Source organism: Electrophorus electricus, chromosome 1 (genome assembly GCF_013358815.1).
Source record: "Electrophorus electricus isolate fEleEle1 chromosome 1, fEleEle1.pri, whole genome shotgun sequence".
Taxonomy (NCBI): domain Eukaryota; kingdom Metazoa; phylum Chordata; class Actinopteri; order Gymnotiformes; family Gymnotidae; genus Electrophorus; species Electrophorus electricus.
This window is the reverse complement of record NC_049535.1, coordinates 25,819,073-25,841,474: the sequence shown is the minus strand read 5'-3', so window position 1 is coordinate 25,841,474 and position 22,402 is coordinate 25,819,073. Positions and strand designations below refer to the sequence as shown.

The following is a 22,402-nucleotide window of genomic DNA, read 5'->3' as shown; positions in this document are numbered from 1 at the left end:
TGTTGTGGACTGGGTGCGTTGACCTTGATTTAAGGCAGGGGAACTATGTCTATAAGCCTATTGGGTATTTTGTACCAAACAACAGAGCTGACGTCAGTCTATAATTCATTTTCTAAAGATGGAACAGTGTAATTATCGTGTTCCAGGACTGTGATGTTTAACCCAAAAAATGCTGTGGTGTGTGGTAGGAAAAATTGAATAAGAATATATGTTGATGCATTTGACTAAATTTTCTCAAAGATTTTAAGTTTGCTTCTGTACTATTACAGTCAGAGGGAAACTGTATCTACTATAGTGCATTTCCTTGAATGCACTTAATTCTATTTTTAATTCCAATCTTCACTCAAACACCAAATATCAACCATATCATCTGTGGTAAATTTGACCTCAGACACAGATTGGATGGTGATAATCTTAAATAGAAAACAATTAATCTGACATTTCCTCATAGCCTTAGGTTCATTTGAATTTTAGTGTAGAGCAGGTTTTATATTACCTTATTGTAAAACCTGATTTTCTGGTTTCTTGAGTCCCAGATTAAACATAGGATTGGCCTTTATAAATAAAACTTTATGCAAAATAACAGCTCATTTTTTGCTTTTTGTGTTTATTTAAATGCATAAAATATAGTTTTGATTGTGCTTTTTGAATTAATGTAATGAATTAATTAGCTTCATTATAACATTAACTGCATTACACATTTTGCTAGCATCACTGACATCACAGAATTTACCACAGATCAGTTCTGATAGCCTCGAATTTCAGCTAGATCCTAAGACTGCTGGCTTTTGGGAGTTTAATCCTTTACTAACAATACTTTTAATTTTTTTTTTTTATTTACTACGTCTAAACAGTACATTTGTATTTCTTTTGGGGGATTTTCTGAGCCTGTATGTCTGATTTTACCGGTCTTTCCCACAGTACTTAATTCAAGGGCTAATGTATGTCACTGATAACACACTAATATATTGGTCAATTGATTTATTACATATCTCTAATAAAAAAAACATTTTACTTTATAACTCAAAGACAACTGAGGAATCTGAGTATGAAAATGGTTCCCCTTTAACTCTATAATTATATTGTTTAACTCTAGATGTTTTCTAGATACTGCCAAATAAAACCCAGCAGAACCAGATCAATATGGGTTTGTCCTCAAGAACCTCAGTTTGCTTCTACAACAGGCTCAAGTTCTACACTAACACCACGCTGTTTAGATACATGTTAACTTTATAGTGTTCTGGTCCTTATCAGTAAATGTCTCTGTGTGTGTGTGTGTCTGTCTGTGTCATGTTTCCTTTATATTGTCATGGCACATTGCAGCCCTTCCCTCTCAGGTGAAACTCTCCATAGCGCATAGGGAATCGTCACTCCTACCTGCTTCCTTCATCCCTCCTCCCTCTGTCTCTCTCTCCCTCCCCCTCTACCTCCTTCCCTCGAGCAAACCTGTCGCAGTGGATAGCAAGCGGAAGAGGCAGAAAGGAAGAAAGATGAGTCTAGGCTTCTAGTTTCTTGGTTCTGTGAATTCTCGATGCTAGTGAACACCTTCCTGTAATTCTACTCTCCTATTCTCAAATCTTCTGTGAAGGTAGGAATCTTTCTCTCTTTCTTTTTCTCTCTCACTTCTACATGATGCTTCTCAGGCTTACTTTATGCTGTTCTGTGAATGCCAAGTAATCTACCAAAATAGACCTAGGTGTTCTGAAGGTGGGGGGAATTTGGACTTAAAAAAAAAATTAAGGTGTGTTAAATGTCTTCGACTTCTTAAGGGTTCTCCACAGGTTCCGCTATCTTCATCTTTCCTGTCACCAGGTGTGTCAAGAACTTTCTATTTACTGCTCCTTAGAAAGAGGATTGATTGAGAATGCAATGTTAAGGAAGGAAACAGGAATAGGAGACCCACAGGATTCTGCCACAATAATTTGGTTAGAGCATGTAAGAGACAACTTGTTCTTTACAAAATGTTATTGCACTTGGGGTCATACTTTAGTGGGAATCTAGGATGGGAAATAAACTTCGGAAGTGTGTTCTTTAAATATAGTGATTTGGAGTTGTGTCTATCTACTGGGTATTATTTCAAATAGATTAAATTTGGCTGTAAAGAGCCTTTTTTTTTTTGCAAATTGACTGTATCCATCTTTATCATAGACCTTTTGGCCAGCCTTTTATGAAAAGCATCATGGAAATGAAGACCAGAAGGCTGGTTCAGTTCTACACTTAGGATAGAGAAAGCTACTAAAAAGCTATTACAGGACTTACTAACATAACTGCTGCTCCAGATTTGCTGCTGATTTTTGTGTTTACCAAGGACCTGAAGATTCAGGATAGCTTCATGTGAATGGAGTGTGAATAGATTACTGGGCTGACTCACCAGCTAGTCAAGTGTGATGGACCATTGATGCTGACTACAGTTACTGCGTGTGCATTTGTGTAGATGCAGTAGGCAGGCATTATTAGGAAGGGACAAAAAAGAGTGGGACAAAACAACAACAAAAGCCACAGCAACACAAAGCTCCCAAGAGTATAGTGTTCTCTTAAAATCATGTGATTAACCTGCCACTACATAAACATTGACATCACTTGTAAGGACTCATAAAGGTGACTCTAGGGAAGGTCCAATTATAAGAAGGGAAGTTGAGTATGGTCCATTTAATATCTGACATCTACTTGTGATCTTTTTGATGTGTCACTTTAAGTATTTTATTTGTGAGAAGATGCTGATTGTGAGCACTGATCTTCATTTGTTTCTTAAACAGATTTGAGCTTAGAAAGCATTTTCATGGTAATATTCTTCCGAAATGTACTCATTTTCAAAATGCTGTGCTCTGAATATCACCATTTACTTTATTTCAGTTCAGGTACTTACTTAATTGCCTACTTCACTTCTTCTGATACTTAATTACTTACTTCAGTTATTTCAGCTTACTTAGTTACTTAACCATAGAGAGTGTCCAGATCCAAACTGAACTGCGGTGTTAATACTGATTCTTCATTAAAATCTTGTTTATGCCAGATGCAATAAAGTTTGCGCACCCTTGGCAGAACTGTAGGATATCGAGCAACCAAGAAAAGTTTTTCTGTTTGATAATGCCACTCTGATGAAGACGTCTGACATTACACAAAGTTGAATGTATTCTACAAGTCATAACAATAACTTAAACAGCACACATGCGCACACATTCAAAGGTTTACATTTGAAGGGCCTCTTGCAGTCTTTTGTGTATAATGGTGTATGAGATGCTGGATTCTCTCAGGTGGTGAAGCTACTCTCTGTTCTTAACAGCGGAGGTTGGAGGTGTCTCAGCTGCCTACCATGTGCTGCATATTTGCATTTGCTTCACACAGGCTCATTACATTGAGGTTTGGTGACCATAAGGGCTTCTCCAAAACCTTCTTCCCCCTAGTTGGCTTGGCCTTCTGCTCTGCATTGTTGTCCTGCTGGGAAGTCAAAGTGTGACTCATGCACAGCTTCTGAGCATGCAGATTTTCTGATAATGTTCTGAATTTAGCTGACCTTCAATTTTGACCAAAATACCTTGCCCAACTCAAGATCACATGTCCCCAACAACAGTGGTCTACATCTGTGTTTCACTATAGAGATGAGGTGTGTTTCTCTTTTGATCCCTTCCCCATGTTTTAAATTAGAAATCTTGGTTAATATCAGATTTTCTTTTTTCTTTTTTTTTTTTCTCCCTAAAGCAGTTTGTCAAAAGACACCATTGCAGATTACTATCTTGACCTTCACGGTGACCTAAATTTACTTGAGTGTGCTAAACAGGTTTAGCATAAAGTGGCATGGCACCTTTTATTTTAAGCATCAACTTTTTTATAAACTCATAGTGTTGTTACAGGGCTAATCAGTGTTGATTTAGATATCTTATAATTTTAAAGATTATTTTGTCACTTTCTTTTAAAAAGTGACAAAATTCTAACTGATAATGTGAATATGCTGCTCCTCTATAGTTAAAACCAGCATCTATTTTTTTATGGTTAATCAACAAACTTACACTCCTGGGGCTGAGCCCCAACATGTATAATATTAAGCTTAATCTTTTTCAATCTTTTCATGATTTTATCTTTGTGGGAACGAAAACTACAGAAGTGAATTTCCCTGTTTCCATCTTTTCTCCCAAATAGTTCACTGCAGCATTGAGCAGTGACAATCAGATTGTGGCCCAGTTCTCATGACTGCATTGTTTTTGGTCTTGTTCATTTTCTGAACAATTATTTGTTGTTTGGACCATTGGATTTAATTTTGGATTTGACCCATTTTGTCTTTCGCTCAGCAGTGTACATCTACGTCAAGGTAGGGCCTCAGCATGAGCCCCAAATTGGCAATGGCAATGACCTGAACCCCAGTGCACATGCAGTGGCTCTATTAAAGCCCTAGTACTTGATCATCTGGGGCAAAAGACTTCCTCGCTTGTTATTATTTGATAGAGATGGCATAATCCTCCAGTCAGTGGAACTAGTATTTAGGATTAATGGAACTTGAAGCCTTCCACTGTGATGTATGCCATTCGTGTCCTGCTTCAGGATGGTTTTGATTTAGATGCCCAGAATCAAACTCTTTCTAATTAATGGGGAGTTTACAGGACTGAATAGTGTAGTGCTTAATCTGCCACTCACTGGATTTCAAGAGTCAGTGGGTATTAATTGAAAATCCTCTTTAAGACTTTATGATTATGTCTGGAACGATGGCACCATTAGCACACAATTAGCCCCTAATGCTGCTGACTTGCTGAGGTGTTCCGCATTATTCTCTGAATGTATCTTAATTTCAGGTGTAGCAGGCAGACCGAAGATGGGTTGCTTTGGATTTTTGAAAACAGTGATGTTTATTTTCAATGGCATCATATTTGTAAGTACAAGAGTTGAACTGTTTTAGAATTAGTGGTTAATGATATAGACCCAACAAACATGTCTAGGTAAGAATGCTCCTAAGAATATGCATAATTGTCACATTAATTATGACATTATGGTTCCTTATTATGAATGGGAAGGGATCTTTTTAATAAATTGCATTATTATTATTATTATTATTATTATTATTATTATTATTATTATTATATACTATGTTATAGAATTAATAATTATGGCTTTTGAATGGGTCTGAATATAAAAATCCTAGTTCTGTACCTTTAAGGTAACACTAAGCTGGTGATTCAGGTCAAGGTTGCATTTTCTAACTTGTTATAATGTTAAATTGTGCTGGCATATTTAAAAATGGCACAAAGGTTACCAGTTAATAAACATAGTAACTGAATCAACTTGCTTCATTACCCCTTTTTAGGGATTTGATTTTTGGTTTCCTGATCTCTCTGTCGCTCTGTCTCTCTGTCTCTCTCTCTCTCTCTGTCTCCGTCTCCCCGCATAGCTTGCCGGAGCAATCATCCTGGCAGTGGGGATTTGGGTGAAGGTAGACAGTGGCTCTATGTTGGGCTTCCTGCAAAACCTGAACGGTGCTCCAGAGCAGCTGAAGCAGGTGCTGAATGTGGGATATCTGCTCATCGCTCTCGGCGCCATCCTGCTGTTGCTTGGCTTCCTGGGCTGTTGCGGTGCCATGCGCGAGAGCAGGTGCATGCTCCTAACGGTGAGTCTGTCTCCAATGGCAACGAGTGACATGACAACACTGCTAGACCAAAAAAAAGTCCCACATAAAAAGCTAAAAACCAGGTATTTGATGCAGGTATAGGTTTAGTTGAGTTTTCTTTCAGTAAAACTACTAACTGACAACTGCTTTTCATTCTTCAGGCTTATAGAATCAAGCCAAGAATAGGTGTTAGTATATTGCTACCATTTCTAACCCATTTTTGTTGCTTTTCCTCTCTCTCATCAGTTCTTTGTCATTATCCTGATTGTCTTCATTGCTGAGGTAGCTGGAGCAATCTTGCTCCTGGTTTTTAAGGGACTGGTGAGTCAGTATAAAAAGTGGGCTATGTGGGCCTGAGATATGGGTTTAGAGCAGGTAGGGATAAATAATTTTCTCTGCACATTCTGTCTCTCAGATCCAAAACTTGATAAATCAGTTGGGTGTCACAGTGGTGCAAAGCATTAAGATGGAATATGGAAACAATAAGGATGTCACTGACCTGTGGAATGCTACCATGAATTCGGTTTGTAATCTGTCATTAATTGCAGGAGAGACTTTGTTACTGCTTTATCTATATCCTGATCATGCATACATGTATTGTAAACTCTTCAGAGCTGAGTAGAGTAGCTGAAATTTGTTAGCACAGAAAAGTATTTTAGTGAACTGATAGTAACCCCCCACTCAAAACAAACACATAAAAATATCACCATTTACTGTGGAAGTGATGCTGGTAGTAATTCAGTATGCTACTCATTACTAAGAAATTCTAGGATTTGTTTTGTGTTTGTGTTTACAAAGCGTTTAATGCCACCTTCTTTTGTGTCCACCTGTAGATGAAGTGCTGTGGATTCAACAACTATACAGATTTCACAGGTTCCCATTTTGTTCAGAACACCAACCTCTATCCGGACCAGTGCTGTAACGGTGGACTATGCAAAGAAAGCAATGCCACAGCTGCGGTAAAGCTTAATGTTACCTTCTGCATAACATCTAGAGCAGAAAAATAATGGACCTCTCACTGACTACTCCATATAGCCACTTATCATGTATCTGTTCATTAGCTGTTTTCTTGTTTTTCATGCATTTCCATGTTATATGTCCTCAAATTAATTTCACTACATTTGATGTTTTATAAAAAGCTTTTCCTAAAATGTAAAAAGAGAGAAATCTATTTTTATGTTTTTGTTTTTTTTTATGGTTCTAACATAGTTTCATTTTCTTCTTCCTTAGAATGTTATTGGATGTTATCCAGCCCTGACGAAATGGATTGAGGGGAATTCTGCTGTCATCATAGGCGTGTCCTTGGCAATTGCCATTCTTGAGGTAATCTATCTGATCCCCTTCTTAAAGTCTGAGTATAGAAAGAAAGCAAACTACCTTTCCACCTGAAGAATTGTCCAGCAGTCACTTTGTCAAAATAACATTTCTTGTGTCTGCTTTTTCTTACCTTGTAGCTTGTTGCCATGGCTGTCTCCATGACTCTATATTGCCAGATAGGGGGCAAACTTGCCTGAAGCCTGAAGAAAAGATGATGCTTCCAGATTTCAAATGCATAGATGACTAGACTATAGCAACCATTGACTTTTTAAAATTAAATATACTAAATTGATTTTTTTCCCTAATTTTTTAAATTAAAACATTTTAATATATTACTGTGATTTATACAATAAGACATTTCTGTTATATAAATGATTTTATCTGTTTCATTTAAAAGTGTGACCCTGAAAAGTCCTTTTTAAAGTAAAAAAGACCCTTAAATGTACCTTTATTTAATTATATTTCCATTAATAATCATGGACAACATCAACTAAATATGTATATGTTTAAACATAACTGTCGTTTCCAGACTACATATACGTGTGTGTGTGTGTGTGTGTGTGTGTTCGTGTTCGTTTTCATCTACTGAGCTGTTGTTGGCGCTCTGGTGCTAAAGCGACACGTAGTCTGCTCACTAGCCTTAAATGAAAACATTGTGTAAGTAATAGCTATGTATGTTATTTCTTTGTGTTTCATATGACACGCAAAATCAAGGAAGCTGAATTAAAAGCACAGCTGCTAGATAAATAGCAGCTAACAAACAGGTTTGCTGATCGTATGCCTAATCTAACGATAACTCGACTAAGTACTAACGCAAGATAGCTAACAGCGAATTTAAACGTTAACCGTTTTCGTAGTTAGCTGCCTAGCTAACTTAATAACATTAATGCTAATATACGTATCCTAGAAATTGCGTAATCCGATGAACAAAACTGGAATATTATTGTGAGGATTTAATCCTAAATTAGATTGTAGCCTATCTACACAGAACGACTCATCTGTGCCTTTACCTTTGGTTTTACTAGGTTATTGGTAAAAATGCTGAGTCAAAAGAGGTTAAACATATTGATAAGATACCTACTGCTAATGATCTGCGCAGTGATTTTTGTAAGTAGCTAACTTCCTGATTTTACTCTAAGCCATTTTTAAAGTTTTATTTATTTTTTATTTATTTATTTTTTGTTTGTTTTGCATAAAAGTTCTAAACTTTAAGATAGCTCTGTGGCTCAATGAAACGTTTCTTTCTGTTTGCTGGTGTGTCTCACTCTACACCTGCCATATTATTGGCTTTGTGCTGCTAGTTTTGGGTGCATGGATTGCGTATGGAGCCTCCACCTTTGTAAATGCTCTGGGCCCCTATTCAGAACAGCTCAATATCAGCTACATCAGTGTTACCATGGGTGTTGCACTTTGCCATGTGGAAAGAGAATCACTGCTTCCTTTTGCTGGTGTGATATTCTGTCCTGATAACTATAAATATATCAGTTGTAAGAAAATATCCCCCTCCCTTTATCATCTACATCAGTAATACAGCAAAACGTGTGGAATGGGTTGCAGTAAATGGACAAGCATTACCTTGATGTTCTAACTGTAAAACTGCACTAAATTCATGGGTAGGGTAACATATAAGTATGGAATGGCATCATTCATCATTTTCCTAATCTAAATGCTATTTTTTGGCAGGTTCACTTACATAATTCCATTTTTTCCCCTCACTTCTTCTTCATAATGACAACACAGTTTGTTGCTGAACTTGTGGCCACCATTTTTGTTCCAGTGTACAAGGAACTGGTAAAAACATTCCATATCATGTATGTGTTTACTCCTCCTTTTAAACAGTGCCTCACAAGAATTGTTATTGTCACTCATCATGCTACCTTTTTTATGTAGTGCATGACCTGCACACAATACTCTTTAACATATGACACTGTGTTGTGTCAGAGATTACAGTGACCAAATGGCTAACATCTGGTGTGTTTGCTTGTGTGGAAATGTGGGTGAGGTGGTGCAGCAGGCCAGTAAAGACTCCCTGCAGAAGCTGTACATACGTGTGACTGCAGCAGTCCCCATCTCCACTACATGGAATACATTCATTATCAAAGTGAGAGACGAACTTGGCATGTAGGCTCAGCAGATCAAGGTGGCATTGTTGAGTTTATTTCCCAGCAGAATGACACGTGGTGACAAGTTTAACAGTGAGACTGTTTGTATTATGTCTGTCTTTTCTCAGTTCAGATGTTGAGCTTTTGGGAACTCCACACTGGATTTCAGGAAGGTCACCAGACTGATCTACCCCAAAAACGGTTACATCAATCTATGAATGTCATGGGATGAGCATAGTACCTGAGCACATTCATCCTCAGGTAAAGCGTATAATTCCAGCCTCATATTTCACAGTGGTTGTGCACTTAGTGCATACTAAGGGAAGTCAAGGGGGGATTCAAGAAGGGTTGTGTTCCATGCAGAGAAACTGAATTGTATTCCATCATAAATTGCTTTGGCTAAAAGTGATATAATTCATAGAGTGTATTATATTTAATAAAAACACAAAACAGTTATATTATGTAATAAAACAGTAATATTGTGACATATACAGTATGTAACTTTGGCCTGTTTTATAAGTATAAAGTAAAACAAATGTGCTTAGAAGAACAGATCCTTCATTACCAATTTGTACAATGTAAAACAAATTTTTTTTAAACATTTTTACAATGTAAAAAATGTCCTAGATGGTTTTCAATAAACGATTGTTGTGTGAAGTGTATAAATGTTGTTTCTCCTTGCAGAGCTGCTTTATGAAGATGATTGTAGTGATAAAGGAGCAGAGCACTGTCCTGGGAGCTACAGCTGGCAGCATACGTATCATTGAGGTCGGCTTGAGCTTGATAGCAGTGTGTGTGTGTGTGTGTGTGTGTGTGTGTGTGTGTGTGTGTGTGCGTGTGTGTGTGCGTGTGTGCGTGTGCGTGTGTGCGTGTGCGTGTGTGCGTGTGTGTGTGTGTGCGTGTGTGTGTGTGTGCGTGTGTGTGTTTGTTTGTGTGTTTGTAAATGTGTTTCAATACAATACTGTACATTGTTGTCTTGCATTACCTCATTGAGTTTTGTGATGTCTGTACACTGATACCTCACCATCTTTTGATATACAGTTTATTTAGAATGTTTAATTTATTTTTGTGTGTGTGTATGTGTGTGTGTGTGTGTGTGTGTGTGTCACCATGGTTGTCTTTGTGAAGCTGGGCATGGTGTGGCAGCACAGCACAAGATAGATGAGTTAAAAAAAAAAAAGTGTGCTCCATGAAGGTCCATCAACCATAAAATTCAGTTAGCTTTCAAAGACAGGGTTAGGTTGACTTTACTTTGCTTGTTTATTTTTCAAAGATTTTCAATCTATGTTATCTTACAGTAATCAACATTGACTTGTTCGACTAAATTAAATAATCTAGTTTTGTTCAGTGTGCCTAAAACTCTAGTACATTAACATTAGTGTACTTTAGGACATACTATGTCCTCTCTATGAAGCCGTGACCATTATGCCAATAAATGTTACAAGCACGAATTCTGAGTTGTATAGAATGTAGAATATTCCTTTATCTTAAAGGGGTTTGTGCTGCCATCTACTGGCAGGACTGTAAGCAGAGGATGCCATGTTTAGCATAGATTTAGTCGGAGGATGATGATGATAAAATATTCTGTGGAGTGTCTGCTGGAGCTTATATGATGTATATGTCCATTTTTCCATATATAATAAAGAAAGGTTTAATATGTACCACATGTACCACAAAATACAAAAGCACTGTTGTGTTTATGCACTGCATGAAGACATGGAAGCGTTTCTCTTTGTGTAATAACGTATGTGGAATTTGTTTTAGGGAGTGTGCACATCCTAAAGCTTTGGAGCTATATGAGGTATACCTTAATATATTATACTGTGAGAAGCAATATAAAACTACCAGAACAAGTTGTGCAGGGTTGATATAGTTTTAAGAATGCGCAGTAAACTATTCCAACTGACCAAGAGACAAAAAACAGAAACACTCAAATTTAATTATTCAGTTCAAAATTAGATAATAAGGACCTCAAAGTAGCCATCTAAAACATATTTTAAGTACAAATCCTGAAAAAAAATCCTTCTCATGTTCTGGTGTTAGAGTAGAGTCCAATTTAGAGTACAGTTTAGATAAAGGTAGAATTTGTACTTTATACCTTTGTATTTCTGGTTGAGCAGGTTTCTTTGATATCTGCTCTTGCTTTGGTTTCTTGGTTCATCTGACAGTGCTCAAGGGAGAAAAGGATCGGGAATACATGCTTTGTTAAATTCTAAAGGAGTTTTAATGTGCATAGGTCATGACTGAACATGACCATTTGTCATATGCTCTTCTACTGAGTGACTTAACATATTTATCATTATGACAGTATGGGTACTCCCTGGAAATTGAACCCATGACATGAATGTGGGCTATGTAAGAAACATAATATTGTTTGAATACTTTTATTTTGATTTTATTTAAAGATAATTAAAGGAAAAATGTAATAAATGAGAAGAAGACATTTTCGTACACAGCATTTCAAGAAGTGAACAAGTATTACAAGTATTACAGTCCTTAAACACGTGTCAGTGGCTAATAAATGACCAAGGCAGGTTTGTTGAAAGAAGTGATAAAGAACTAGGAGAAATGTAGCTTCTGTTTACTCTTGGGGATACATTCTTCCAGTTCTACGTTTTACATGTCCGTTTAACATTAGGCTTGGCCAGACCTTCACTGGATTATAATGAACTTTACGTGTCACATAATGACCTGGCGCTTATCCAACCAGGCAAAGCTTCCTAAAATTAACCCTAAATGCTAGCCTTCCAGAATCAGTTTTATCACGACCAAACGACGTCCTCCAGTCTTTAAAGCATAACCATATAATTTTGAGAACCCTTACACTCTAAGGTGGTGATTGGTTTAAGGCTACATCCTTTTGACATCCTCGGCGCTTGAGATGGTTTATAGACAACTCGGTGTTGCCAAGGAGGAGCCAAGATCTCGCCGTTTCCGGAGAGCACACCAGTTCGAGCAGTCGAGACACTTGCTTCACCAAGAGAATAACACAATTCATTCATGTCAAGTTCCTAGCTCGGCGCTGCTCAAGAATCCGAAACTCAATACAACTATTTTTGTCTGCGGGAATCAGCCCTATACACTGAAGGCATTCGCAATTTAAAAGCCAAGCAGTGCATTGTGCTCGAGCACTTTTTGACAGGTGCTTGGGTGGACAGAGGAGGAGGAGGAGGAAGAAGAGAAATAACCATGTCCAACGGGAAAGACGCACCTGGGACTGCAGAGTAAGTAGCCCGGAGCAACAGCTGCTTTTGCATTAACATAAATTATTCACGCGTTGCTTGAAGCCTAAACTGATCGTGTGAACACGTCGGTTTAAGTGATAAGATGTTTTCTGCAATGACGTGAGGGAAATTGTATGGATTTAAGGTCCTCGACCGCAAAATATGAGCATAATGTAATGCTTATCATTGGCAGAACCTGGTGTCGACTAGTTTCAAAAAGGATTAGCTGTGAAACTCCATTTACTCTGTCAAGGAACGAGCTATATTTTAGCCCGTGGTCGAATCGGCTGATTCAGTTTGTCTGTGGGAAGTCTTGCAGCTTGTTCATTTTTTCCCCTTACGCTAGTTTTCACAGCCCTCCCTCATCTCTCGTCTCTTCCTTCCTCGTTGTGTAAGTGTTTCTTGTGCAGTCTACTACGTAAAACCAGGCGAACTCCACACGAAATATAATATGGAACCTGACAATTAGTTTTTGAAAATGGATGACAGAATGAAAGGAAAGACGTCTAATGATGCCAGCTGTGTGGCACTGTTCATGTAAGCGCATGACCAACAGTTCATGGGCTCAAACGCGAGCAACCTGTGTGTGTGTGTGTGTGTGTGTGTGTGTGTGTGTGTGTGTGCGCGCGCGCGCGCGTGTGTGCGGTGGGTGACGTTACCCAAGTTCTTAGAGTTTACAGCAACTACCTGTGCATGTGTGTTGCAGAAACAGTAAAATAACCTGTGAAAATATTGCCACAGTTAAAGCTTTTTGTAATAAAGTTTAGGACAAAAACTGCTCCAATCTATAAGCTTATGGGTCCTTAAAATACAGGTGATCTTTTAAGTAGGTATGAGTCTATATAGAATGCAAATATTATGTGTAAGATTGGAAATCACATTGAACCCCTCTCATATTTACATCATTTCCTGTTTTCTGTAATCATTGGTTGGTTGATATGAGTCACTTCACACTTGGCCTGTTAATTAACATCAGTTGGCATTCTGCCATTACAGTATTAATGGCCAAGCTTTTTCCAGCCTCACATATACTGTCATAAGGGATAATTCATAATTAATAAAGGGCAGTGTTTCAAAGGGAAAGAAGTTGCTTATTATTTTTTTTAATCTATTACTTATGCTCTATAATTTCATAAGGCAGGCAACCTTAGTTTTGTCTACCACTTCCTTTGTATGGTTGTCCACATTGATCATTTGATACTGTTTGTATGTATGCCTTTCCACTCAGCTCCACACAGATATCCATGCAGGCATGTCTTGAAGAGTGTATGGAGGCCTTGGATCTGTTTCTCAACAACCGCTTCAGTGAGAGCCTGGACAAGCTGAAGCTAAGGTGAGAGCAAGCTGTTCTCCGTGTCTCTCGCCACCATTTGCCGGTCTTTTCAACTCTCTCATTCACATACACACGCTCCTTAATGTCAGGTGCTTCAGGTGATCCTGGTAGAGGAGTCCTCAGATCTTGTGACTTTGATGAGAATGAGGTGGAGTGTAGGTCGAAGTGTTTACTTATGGTGCGGTTGCTATAGGAATGTTTCTGTATTGGTGCTAGTAATTGTTCATGGTCTTTTAAATGGCCCAAAAGGTTTCGGTAGTGACTAGTCAAAATGGCTATTAACAATGTTCTGAATGTGCTGAATGTTTCTGTATCTGTTTGATCATGTGCGTCATGCTGACTCCCTTAACCAGGATGTGAGCTGTTTACCTAAGCACACACCCAAGGACACACATATACATTGGAAAGTTGAAGAGGTGATAATAGGAAAGTAAGGGGGGGAGTTCTGATCACATTCCTGCAAGACTCCTGCCTGCTAGATTTGTTTGACTGGAAACATCCTGATTCAGATGTAACTGGACTGTTAGTACATTCAGTGGCAGCTGCCTCCCAGTGCATGAAATTAACAGCTGGAGGTTGGTGAACTGAAGGGACCATTGATCCAGATTCAGGTGTCTGAACAACAGTGGAAGGAAGCATTTTAGATACAATGTATAACAATACATTGAAGCTAATTGATAACTGATTCTAATTTGAACTCATTCTGTCAGTCCATCGGAAATCCATCAATTCATCAGATATGCATCAATCCATATCATTTAACTACATAAAAAGGCCCAAAAGTTTATTTTTCTCCTGATGTTTTGTGGACACTTTAAAATGAAATATAACTTTTAAATTGAAATAGAAATCTGAAGTTTATTTGCTAGATTTTTCTTACATTACTGAGAGAAATTGTATTGAATTGTATCATAGTAACATTTGAAATATCAAAAGTAAATCATGCATAGTGAAAATAAAATTATAGAATGTTGTGGTAAAGATGTTGTGTGTCTATATGTATAGGTAAGCACCCCTATCCTGATGGGTGGGATGTGTTATACTGTATTTGAGATCTAAGAAAAATCTATGCTGTGCCATGTTCAGCCTTTTTGTGCATAGGAGGGGGATGTCATACTCATCTTATTTTGTTATTTGACTTTCCACTTGGGAGGGAAAAAATTCCACTGGGACAATAAAGGTCACACTACCAAAGGTTTGTGGTGTATCTCTCAAAGAGATCAGTGATTTCACCACTGGAAGAAACTTGAGAAGACCCATGTGCTGTCCTCATAAAGGACAGAAGTGATTGCTCCCTTCCACAACTCAGTTTTAAGGTAGAGTGCCGCTCCCTAAGCTTCCCTAGGTCCTGCAGAGTCACGGGGGTTCACTGATTGCCCATCTGGAATGGCAGCTGCTTCCAGAAGAATTCTATTATGTTATTTCCTGTGCCTTTACTTCCTCATATCAGGGTTTCTGGACTGTATATGTAAGTGTAGGCAGCATGGGTCTGTTAAACAGGGTAAGTATAACGGTGTGTTATGTCATATCGCAGGTCTAAACAGAGTATGTATCATGCTCTGATCTACGCTACAGTGTTAGAGATGCAGTCCATGATGACCTTCCAACACGAGGACCTTGTCAGTGCCGCCAACACAATGAAGAGCGCTCAGGAGGTGTGCCAGAGGTGTGGAGACACAGACACACACTCTCTTACACTTTTTCTCTGAGCTAAAAGCATTGGGTATTGGTCTGCCCAGTCCAAATGTGTCATTTTGAACAGCTCTTCCCATGAGCTCCTGATTGTGTAATAACACACCAGTGCTGCTAGGTGATTTGCCTGTGTTTGCATGGGTCTGAAGCTCAGGCCTGTCTCCACAGCAGATGTGGCTGATAACCACCTGCCTGCTAGACTTTAATGAATTTTGCCTCCTGGTAAGAGCGAGGCCCTAGGTTAGGGCAGTTTGTTCTGTCTGGCCTCCCAGCAAGCACTGCTTAAGTACCCATGGCTTTGTGGAGTACATTTTCATTCTCATTTTCTCAGCATTTACAGCATTCTAGGCCTGATTGCAGGGAATCCAATTTGTTGCAAAGCTATGCATAAGCCATAGTACCTATGACAGGGTCAGTTTTTAGCTTTTTATGTCATGGGAATGAGTGGAGACTGATCTGAAATTAGTTATCCTACTAAGAGAAACTTGGTAATTATGTGCCCAAGGGTGCATATCATCAGTTGTACCCTAACCGTGTCTGTGTGTAGGTTTGTACCCTAACCGTGTGCGTTTTTACATGCATATATATGTGTGTGTGTGTGTGTGTGTGTGTGTGTGTGTGTGTGTGTGTGTGTGTGTGTGTGTGTGTGTGTGTGTGTGTGGTGTGTGTGTGTGTGTGTGTGTGTGTGTGTGTGTGTGTGCATGTTTGGTGTGCGTACTGTCCTGTGTTCCTCTGCAGGTTTCGTAAGCGGTCGGGTAGTCTGGCAAGCCGAGCAGCAGAAGATGAACTGTCTGAAGGTAGATGTTCTGAACGGGCCAAATGCCCCTCATCCTCTGCCTTCATTGTCATTTGTGAGAATATGGGACATCATAACAAGTATGATTGTGTGAACACAGTGCATGGTTAGAACTAGCTACTGTTAGGGTATAAATGACAAATATTGCATATCTCATTTAGTTTCCATTATATGGTAAATGTTTTTTTTTTTTTATGATGGGCCTTTTTCATTCTGTTTGTGTGTGTTTACAGAGGAGCTCCATGCTGAGGCGTGTTATGCTGAGTGCTTGCTACAGAGAGCCGCTCTCACATTTTTACAGGTTGGATTTCAAAGACCAACCTCCTTACGAACAAAAATCTATAGACCACACAAAGTTACATCTGTTGAACTTGTGCGCGCATACGTACACCTATGCACATGCACTACTGTGTCTCATATCCTATCTCATAATAACACACTGTCCACACTTTGCTCTTGGATATTGCAATTTCACAAAGGTGAGGGTGAAGGGACAAATTCTGATAGGACTGTCTTCCACTGGTTAAACTAGTGACCCAGTTGTCGCTTTGCATGACAAAATAATTACCACAGTCCTTGTGCCTTGTGCAGACAGGCCTCTCCACCTCCTCTCAGGGAGAGATGCTCCCAGGTTCTCTCTTTCCTCCTGCCTTCTTGTCTTCACTGCTTTCTTCCTCTGCTCACAGGACGAGAACATGGTGAGCTTCATCAAAGGGGGAATCAAAGTGCGCAGTAGCTACCTCATTTACAAGTAAGTTTGGAGTTTGAGGGCTTCCAGGACACAGGAGGAGCATCATAACTTTAAGAAAAAAATGTTAGGTCAATTATAATGGAAATTTAGAGTGTCCAGTTTTATAGGTAATTGACCTAAATGCAATGCAAGTCTGTAATTTTCTAAATTTTCTAAAAACTGTTAAACATGGAAATGTTTTTGGAAATGTTCTTTTTTTTTCTTTTTTTTTTTTCCTCAAAAAAAGGCAGGTGAATGTGCAATTCAGGTAGCACTGATGGAAAATGGACCACAATTTAGTTAAAGTTTCTCATATGTGTATTAGCCTGTGCGATTATGTTTGTGCTTCATTTGACTTATGAAAGCTGATGGCTGTTTAACACTGTATTCACATTATAGACATCCATTCAAAAGCCTCAGACTGCACTCATCAATCATTGACTACAGTGCAATAATCATGTTGTTTCTTGACTGAGCTGAGTGTTACTCTGCACACAGGGAGCTCCACTCCTTTATCGAGTCTCACAGCTCTTTCAAAGGGCCAAATCACAAGCACTTGGAGGGAGGGGTGGCATTTGGAATTGGTGCTTTCAACTTGGTGTGTTCCACAAGCATTTTGACATAGATTGTATATGAAGAAGAATGAGCTTAATCTATTGATTGATCTTGTCCCTCATCATTATCCTGCAGACCCTTTCCCTGTTCCCTGCCCGAATACTTAAGGTATTGGAATTTGCTGGCTTTTCTGGGGATAAGGTAATTACTTCATGTAGTTGAACAGAATGAAAGGTGTCCAATGCATATGGGACAGTGTTTGCACAAAGTAAATGTGAACTTTGTAATATACACTTGTTTTTGAGATGTACATGAGAGACATATCAGGATGCATATTCCTAAATTAGATCCGTGTGTGTGTGTGTGTGTGTGTGTGCGTGCGCATGCGCACAGGAATATGGGCTTTGTCGGCTGTATGAAGGCGCCACGTCCCATAGCCTGCGCTCCATGCTGTGTGCTCTGCTGCTGCTCTGCTACTACACGTTCCTCTCCTTTATTTTAGGTAACAGTAAGTCTCCTCCCCCATCCTTGCTACCCATTAATAATACACATGCACAAGACAATGCATGCATGTTTACATGCATGCTACTTAGCGACACCACATTTTGGAACTGGAGCCAACTGTGGATGCTTTGAGTGTGCAAGGCTTGGTTTAATTTGTAGCAGCAATTGCTCTTCATTTGGGGCCGAACTCATAATGGCTGTAGTGGGCGTGTGTGCTGTGGAGTGTGGAATGGAGTCTGAATGTATGCTGGCCTCTGTTCTCTCTGTGCAGGGACAGGTGAGGGGGATGTAGCTGATGCTGAAAATCTGCTGAACCCATTTCGCCTACGATACCCACATGTAGGTTTTTGTGCCTGTTTCCCTCTCTCTTTCTCTAAGCGTGTGTAGCCTACATGTATACATTTTTCTCTGGCTCTCTCACCACTTCTCCCTGCTCTTGCATTTTGTGCTGGCTTTTGGAAATAGACTGTCGTGACTCTAACTCACCGCTTCCTTTCCCATCTCTCTTCTACAGGGGGCCATTTTCCTCTTCTTTGCAGGCAGAGTGGAGGAGATCAAAGGCAATGTGGATGAGGTGAGTGAGCAGAGCACTTTAGTGTCCCAAGCATGAGTTTGCATTTATGTGCGAATCTAGTATTTGTGCTGCATTTTCATGTTAATCAGGCCACTTTGCTTTTGTGTTGTTGAGCTGGTGGTTTAGCCAGATTGTTTGGCATACCTGCAAAAACAATGAACCTGTTAGTTTTAGTCCATTTTCCAAATATGGTTTTAGGTATGGACTGGGGCTACATTCAGCTCCAACATCTGAAATAAGATGACTAGCATGGTTTACTTAAAAAAACATAACAGTAGCACAGACCACCACTGCTATACTAGGGAAGGACACACTGTTACATTTTAGAAAGAGTTTTTTCTTTGCTATGAGCCAAGAAAGTTGAAGCAAAGCCACAATTGCTGTACTTCCCCCTCAACCAAGGACTCTTGCTAGCTATTGTTGTTTTTTGTGTGTGTCCAGGCGGTGGCGCTGTTTGAGGATGGTTGCAAGGCACAGCAGGCCTGGAAGCAGTTCCACCACATGTGCTACTGGGAGCTGATGTGGTGCTTCACGTACAAGCGCCACTGGAAGATGGCCTACTTCTATGCTGACCTGCTGAGCCAGGAGAGTCGCTGGTCCAAGGTCAGCCCTTTAGCCTGGCATTGAGAATGTGTAGAAGGGTTGAGATTTCTAAGAGGTGTTGGCCACAAAGCAGAAGTCAAAACTCAGGACTCCATAGGTCTAATGTGTTAGATTTAACATTGTACATGCAGCTGAGTGTGCATGTGTGTAATAAGCCTTTTTCAGTATGCTTACTCTTGGTTATTAAACTCTAGCATTAAACACAGAATTAAGTCTCATGTCATTAAATCTCTTGGATCAGATCTCAGTTGTTCATCCACTGCAGCTGTCTGTTTAATTTGTGTTGCTTTTATTGTTGTGCATGGAGCAAAAATCAGTCACATGACCTGTCTTTCTTAGGCTATGTATGTATACATGAAGGCTGCTTGTCTCAGTATGCTGCCGGTGGGGGAGGCGCGGCCCTTTGGGGAGAATGAGGTGGAGCTCTTCAGGTAAACACACTCACACACCTTACGACCAGCCATTGCACAAATAAAATGACCCTGTCACCTGCAGTCAGACTGTTTTTTGAAGTTGATGAATGGTTTGTTTCCTGCCCTCTCCGCTTCTCTCTCATGCTCTCAGACAGGTGCCGACCTTAAAACAGAAGATAGCAGGAAAGTCTCCACCCACAGAGAAGTTTGCCATCCGGAAAGCTCGGCGCTACAGGGCCAGCAACCCTGTCCGTCTGCCCGTTCCAGTGCTTGTATGACAGCAGAGCTCACACACAGCTTCCAACAGGCTCACTGTTACTGTGTATAGAAGCAGCGAGCCTGTTGGGAGCTTACATTTTATTTTATACCTCTCGAATTTAAATAATACTTCCAATGCCAGGAAAAGTCAATAAAAGTTAATTGGTCACATTTCAGGAGATGATGTACATGTGGAATGGCTTCTCCATGATAAGCAAGCAGCGGGAACTCACAGAGGGCATGCTGGACACACTGCTGGAGGCAGAGCGCACCCTGCAGGCAACTCCTGGTACTTCACCCTGCACATTTCAGATGTGTATTAAACAGCCAGTAGGTTCAATAGATTCAGGCTTGGTTTTGTCATGGTGAGTGAGTTCATTTTGTTATATATGTGATTAGTTTGCTGCAGTGAAACTGATATGAAGTCTGGTGAACAGCAGTTTGTCTTTTTTAAAATAACCTGTATATTATATTATGGAGTTTGGAATGGGCATTCTATAACATTAACATGTAGCTTGCACATAAGCATAGCTTTTGCTGATTCTGCAATAAGCAAAATGCATGACGTCTGCAAATGAGAAAAATGTACACTCTGGGGAAAAAAATGTTAGCAAGAGCAGTTCAGTTCTGCTACACACACTACAATTTGAATGTAATTAATTAAGGTAAACTAATGTTATAAAATCTAGGCTTTGTTACAATGGAAAGATCCAGCATTTAAAAATTGAATTACCAGTGTCTAGGCTATTATGTTAAGTAACCGCAATGTTTGTATGTGTGCGTGTGTGGCGAAGAGAACGAGTATACGGTAGATGACCGCTGCCTGCTCCTGTTGCTGAAGGGCCTGTGTCTGAAGAACCAGAACCGCATACAGGCTGCAGAAGAGTGCTTCCTCCAGGTTTACAGCAGGCCAGTGCTGCCTCACACTCCACTGGCATTGCAAAAGCCCACCCTGGGACTCTGTTTAAGTTCAAAATGCGAGAACTTGGGAGAGAAAGTGAATGGACATAACTTACAATTAATCTTTTAGTACTGTAATATAATGTACTGAAGAGTTCCACGTACTGTCAGGCAAGACTAAAAGCAAGCTATTTGCAGTCTTTTTTTGTAAGCTTTGTTCTTAAGAATTGAACAGAATGTCAAGAAATAAAAACCCTTACAGTGCTCCTCTGCTGCAGATGTGCTAAACATTTACTCTTCATGTGATAGTCTTGGAATACTGGATATCAAATGTGGTGGGTTTTCAGTGAAATAAGCTACAAGGCTAATTGATAATGTGATGCTTGTTTTTCTGTTTGTGTGGAGCAGTGAGAAGAAGCTTAAGTTTGATCACTACCTAATTCCTAACTCGCTGTTGGAGCTGGGCCTGCTTTATATTGACACAGGGAGGAGGGAGCAAGCCATCAAACTTCTGCAGAAAGCTAAGTGAGTAGAGTACAGGACAAAGCTGAACTTAGCTCTCACTGGTCATTTGTACGGATGTACTTTCCACCGCTATGGTTTCCTTAAAACCTCAAAAGGATAAAATGGCATACTGACCATATGTCCCTAAACGTTAGTGCTACATGGCCTCTGGTCGTTCCTTTTCAAATATGCTTCTTTCGATCATGGTTTTCCTCTTTCCTTCTCAGGAATAACTACAAGGAGTACTCGATGGAGTCCCGCACTCAATTCCGGATCCATGCAGCACTATCCAAACTGAAGGCTGACACAAGTGACCAAGACGAGATAACTGTTCTATAAAAAAGCTCAGCTGAAGAGCATTGTTGAAGACTTCTTCAGTGAACTGCAATACCAAAGAGACACCCTCATGCCCTCACCTGTTTTCATCCCTTGGTACTACCCTGAAAGGTTATTTATAAAGGGACCTGGCTCATGTCAGACTGCACTGGGGAGCTACAAATATACTGTACCCTTCTTGGTGTAAAAGCAATAGCTAAATTAAGTAATAGACAATAGTTAGACCTTGAAGATTTCAGCTTTTATGAAGAGTATTATACTGTAGAAACTGCCTGACACTGCAGTTTGTACTTTTAGGAGGGAATTCCTTTTTCAGGCTTTTAAAAATTTACAAGTTTTTGGATTCTTGAATTGGATGCAGTGTCTGAGTGGCTTTATGTGAGCACATTCCAGACTGTCCATTTTCACAAAGGAACTGAATGCCCTGGATTTCATGGCTTTATTAATGTTAAAACTTTCCAGATTTGCCTGTAGATTTTGTTCCATCATGTCAGCTGCAAAATAACCAAGGGCCACCTTTTTAAATTTGACAAAATCAACAAAGGAAACCTTAATACAAAGTGCATGTTCACACCTGTTTTAGTGTCTGTTTGTGAATAATGGATCAAATGTATTTGAAGAATTACTAAAGTTGGTCTGACAGCCAGGTTTCCCGTTCTTATAAAACATTTTCTGTTTGTGTCACTTTAAAATGCATAAGGTAACACTGGTTAACTCACAGTAAGCTAGAGCTAAAATGGTACTAATAGTATTTTTATTGTAAGTTACGTTTGAAAGCTGGCTTGCAACATGGGAGGGTTTTTCTAAACAGTATCTAGTTGCTGTTTCATCACTGGGCTGTAGATGAAATGAAGAACTAGAAAACTATGTTGCAACATTTTGTTAAACCAGAGCATATTCTAAATAATTAGAAACTGGAAATGCATAATGGCAGGATCTAAGATTGATTGTCTAATTTTCAGTGTCTG

At 39.5% G+C, this 22,402-nt stretch overlaps 2 protein-coding genes and 1 pseudogene across 3 annotated transcripts; all 3 read left to right on the top strand.

Moving 5' to 3' along the window:
- The first annotated feature begins 1,393 nt into the window (after window positions 1–1,393).
- tspan35 (tetraspanin 35) lies at window positions 1,394–7,575 on the top strand. The gene is made up of 8 exons (XM_027006600.2): window positions 1,394–1,588; window positions 4,785–4,861; window positions 5,378–5,593; window positions 5,840–5,914; window positions 6,009–6,116; window positions 6,427–6,552; window positions 6,824–6,916; window positions 7,048–7,575. The coding sequence occupies exons 2-8, from the start codon at window positions 4,805–4,807 to the stop codon at window positions 7,105–7,107; spliced, it is 735 nt and encodes a 244-aa protein (XP_026862401.1). The 5' UTR covers window positions 1,394–1,588; window positions 4,785–4,804; the 3' UTR covers window positions 7,108–7,575.
- Window positions 7,555–10,794, top strand: LOC113575203 (annotated as a pseudogene).
- A 1,191-nt stretch (window positions 10,795–11,985) lies between these two features.
- zgc:158403 (tetratricopeptide repeat protein 39A) lies at window positions 11,986–22,080 on the top strand. Of its 2 annotated transcripts, XM_027006599.2 has the most exons (18): window positions 11,986–12,236; window positions 13,465–13,569; window positions 15,104–15,235; window positions 16,000–16,058; window positions 16,291–16,358; window positions 16,744–16,808; window positions 17,286–17,385; window positions 17,478–17,543; window positions 17,736–17,844; window positions 18,118–18,185; window positions 18,361–18,420; window positions 18,862–19,023; window positions 19,363–19,454; window positions 19,588–19,708; window positions 19,872–19,983; window positions 20,489–20,603; window positions 21,003–21,119; window positions 21,326–22,080. In XM_027006599.2, the coding sequence occupies exons 1-18, from the start codon at window positions 12,202–12,204 to the stop codon at window positions 21,435–21,437; spliced, it is 1,698 nt and encodes a 565-aa protein (XP_026862400.2). In that variant the 5' UTR covers window positions 11,986–12,201; the 3' UTR covers window positions 21,438–22,080. The 2 variants fall into 2 exon arrangements, with proteins under 2 accessions (XP_026862400.2, XP_035388205.1); XM_035532312.1 differs by lacking the exons at window positions 21,003–21,119; window positions 21,326–22,080 and having other exon boundaries at window positions 20,491–20,597.
- Window positions 22,081–22,402: the final 322 nt, after the last annotated feature.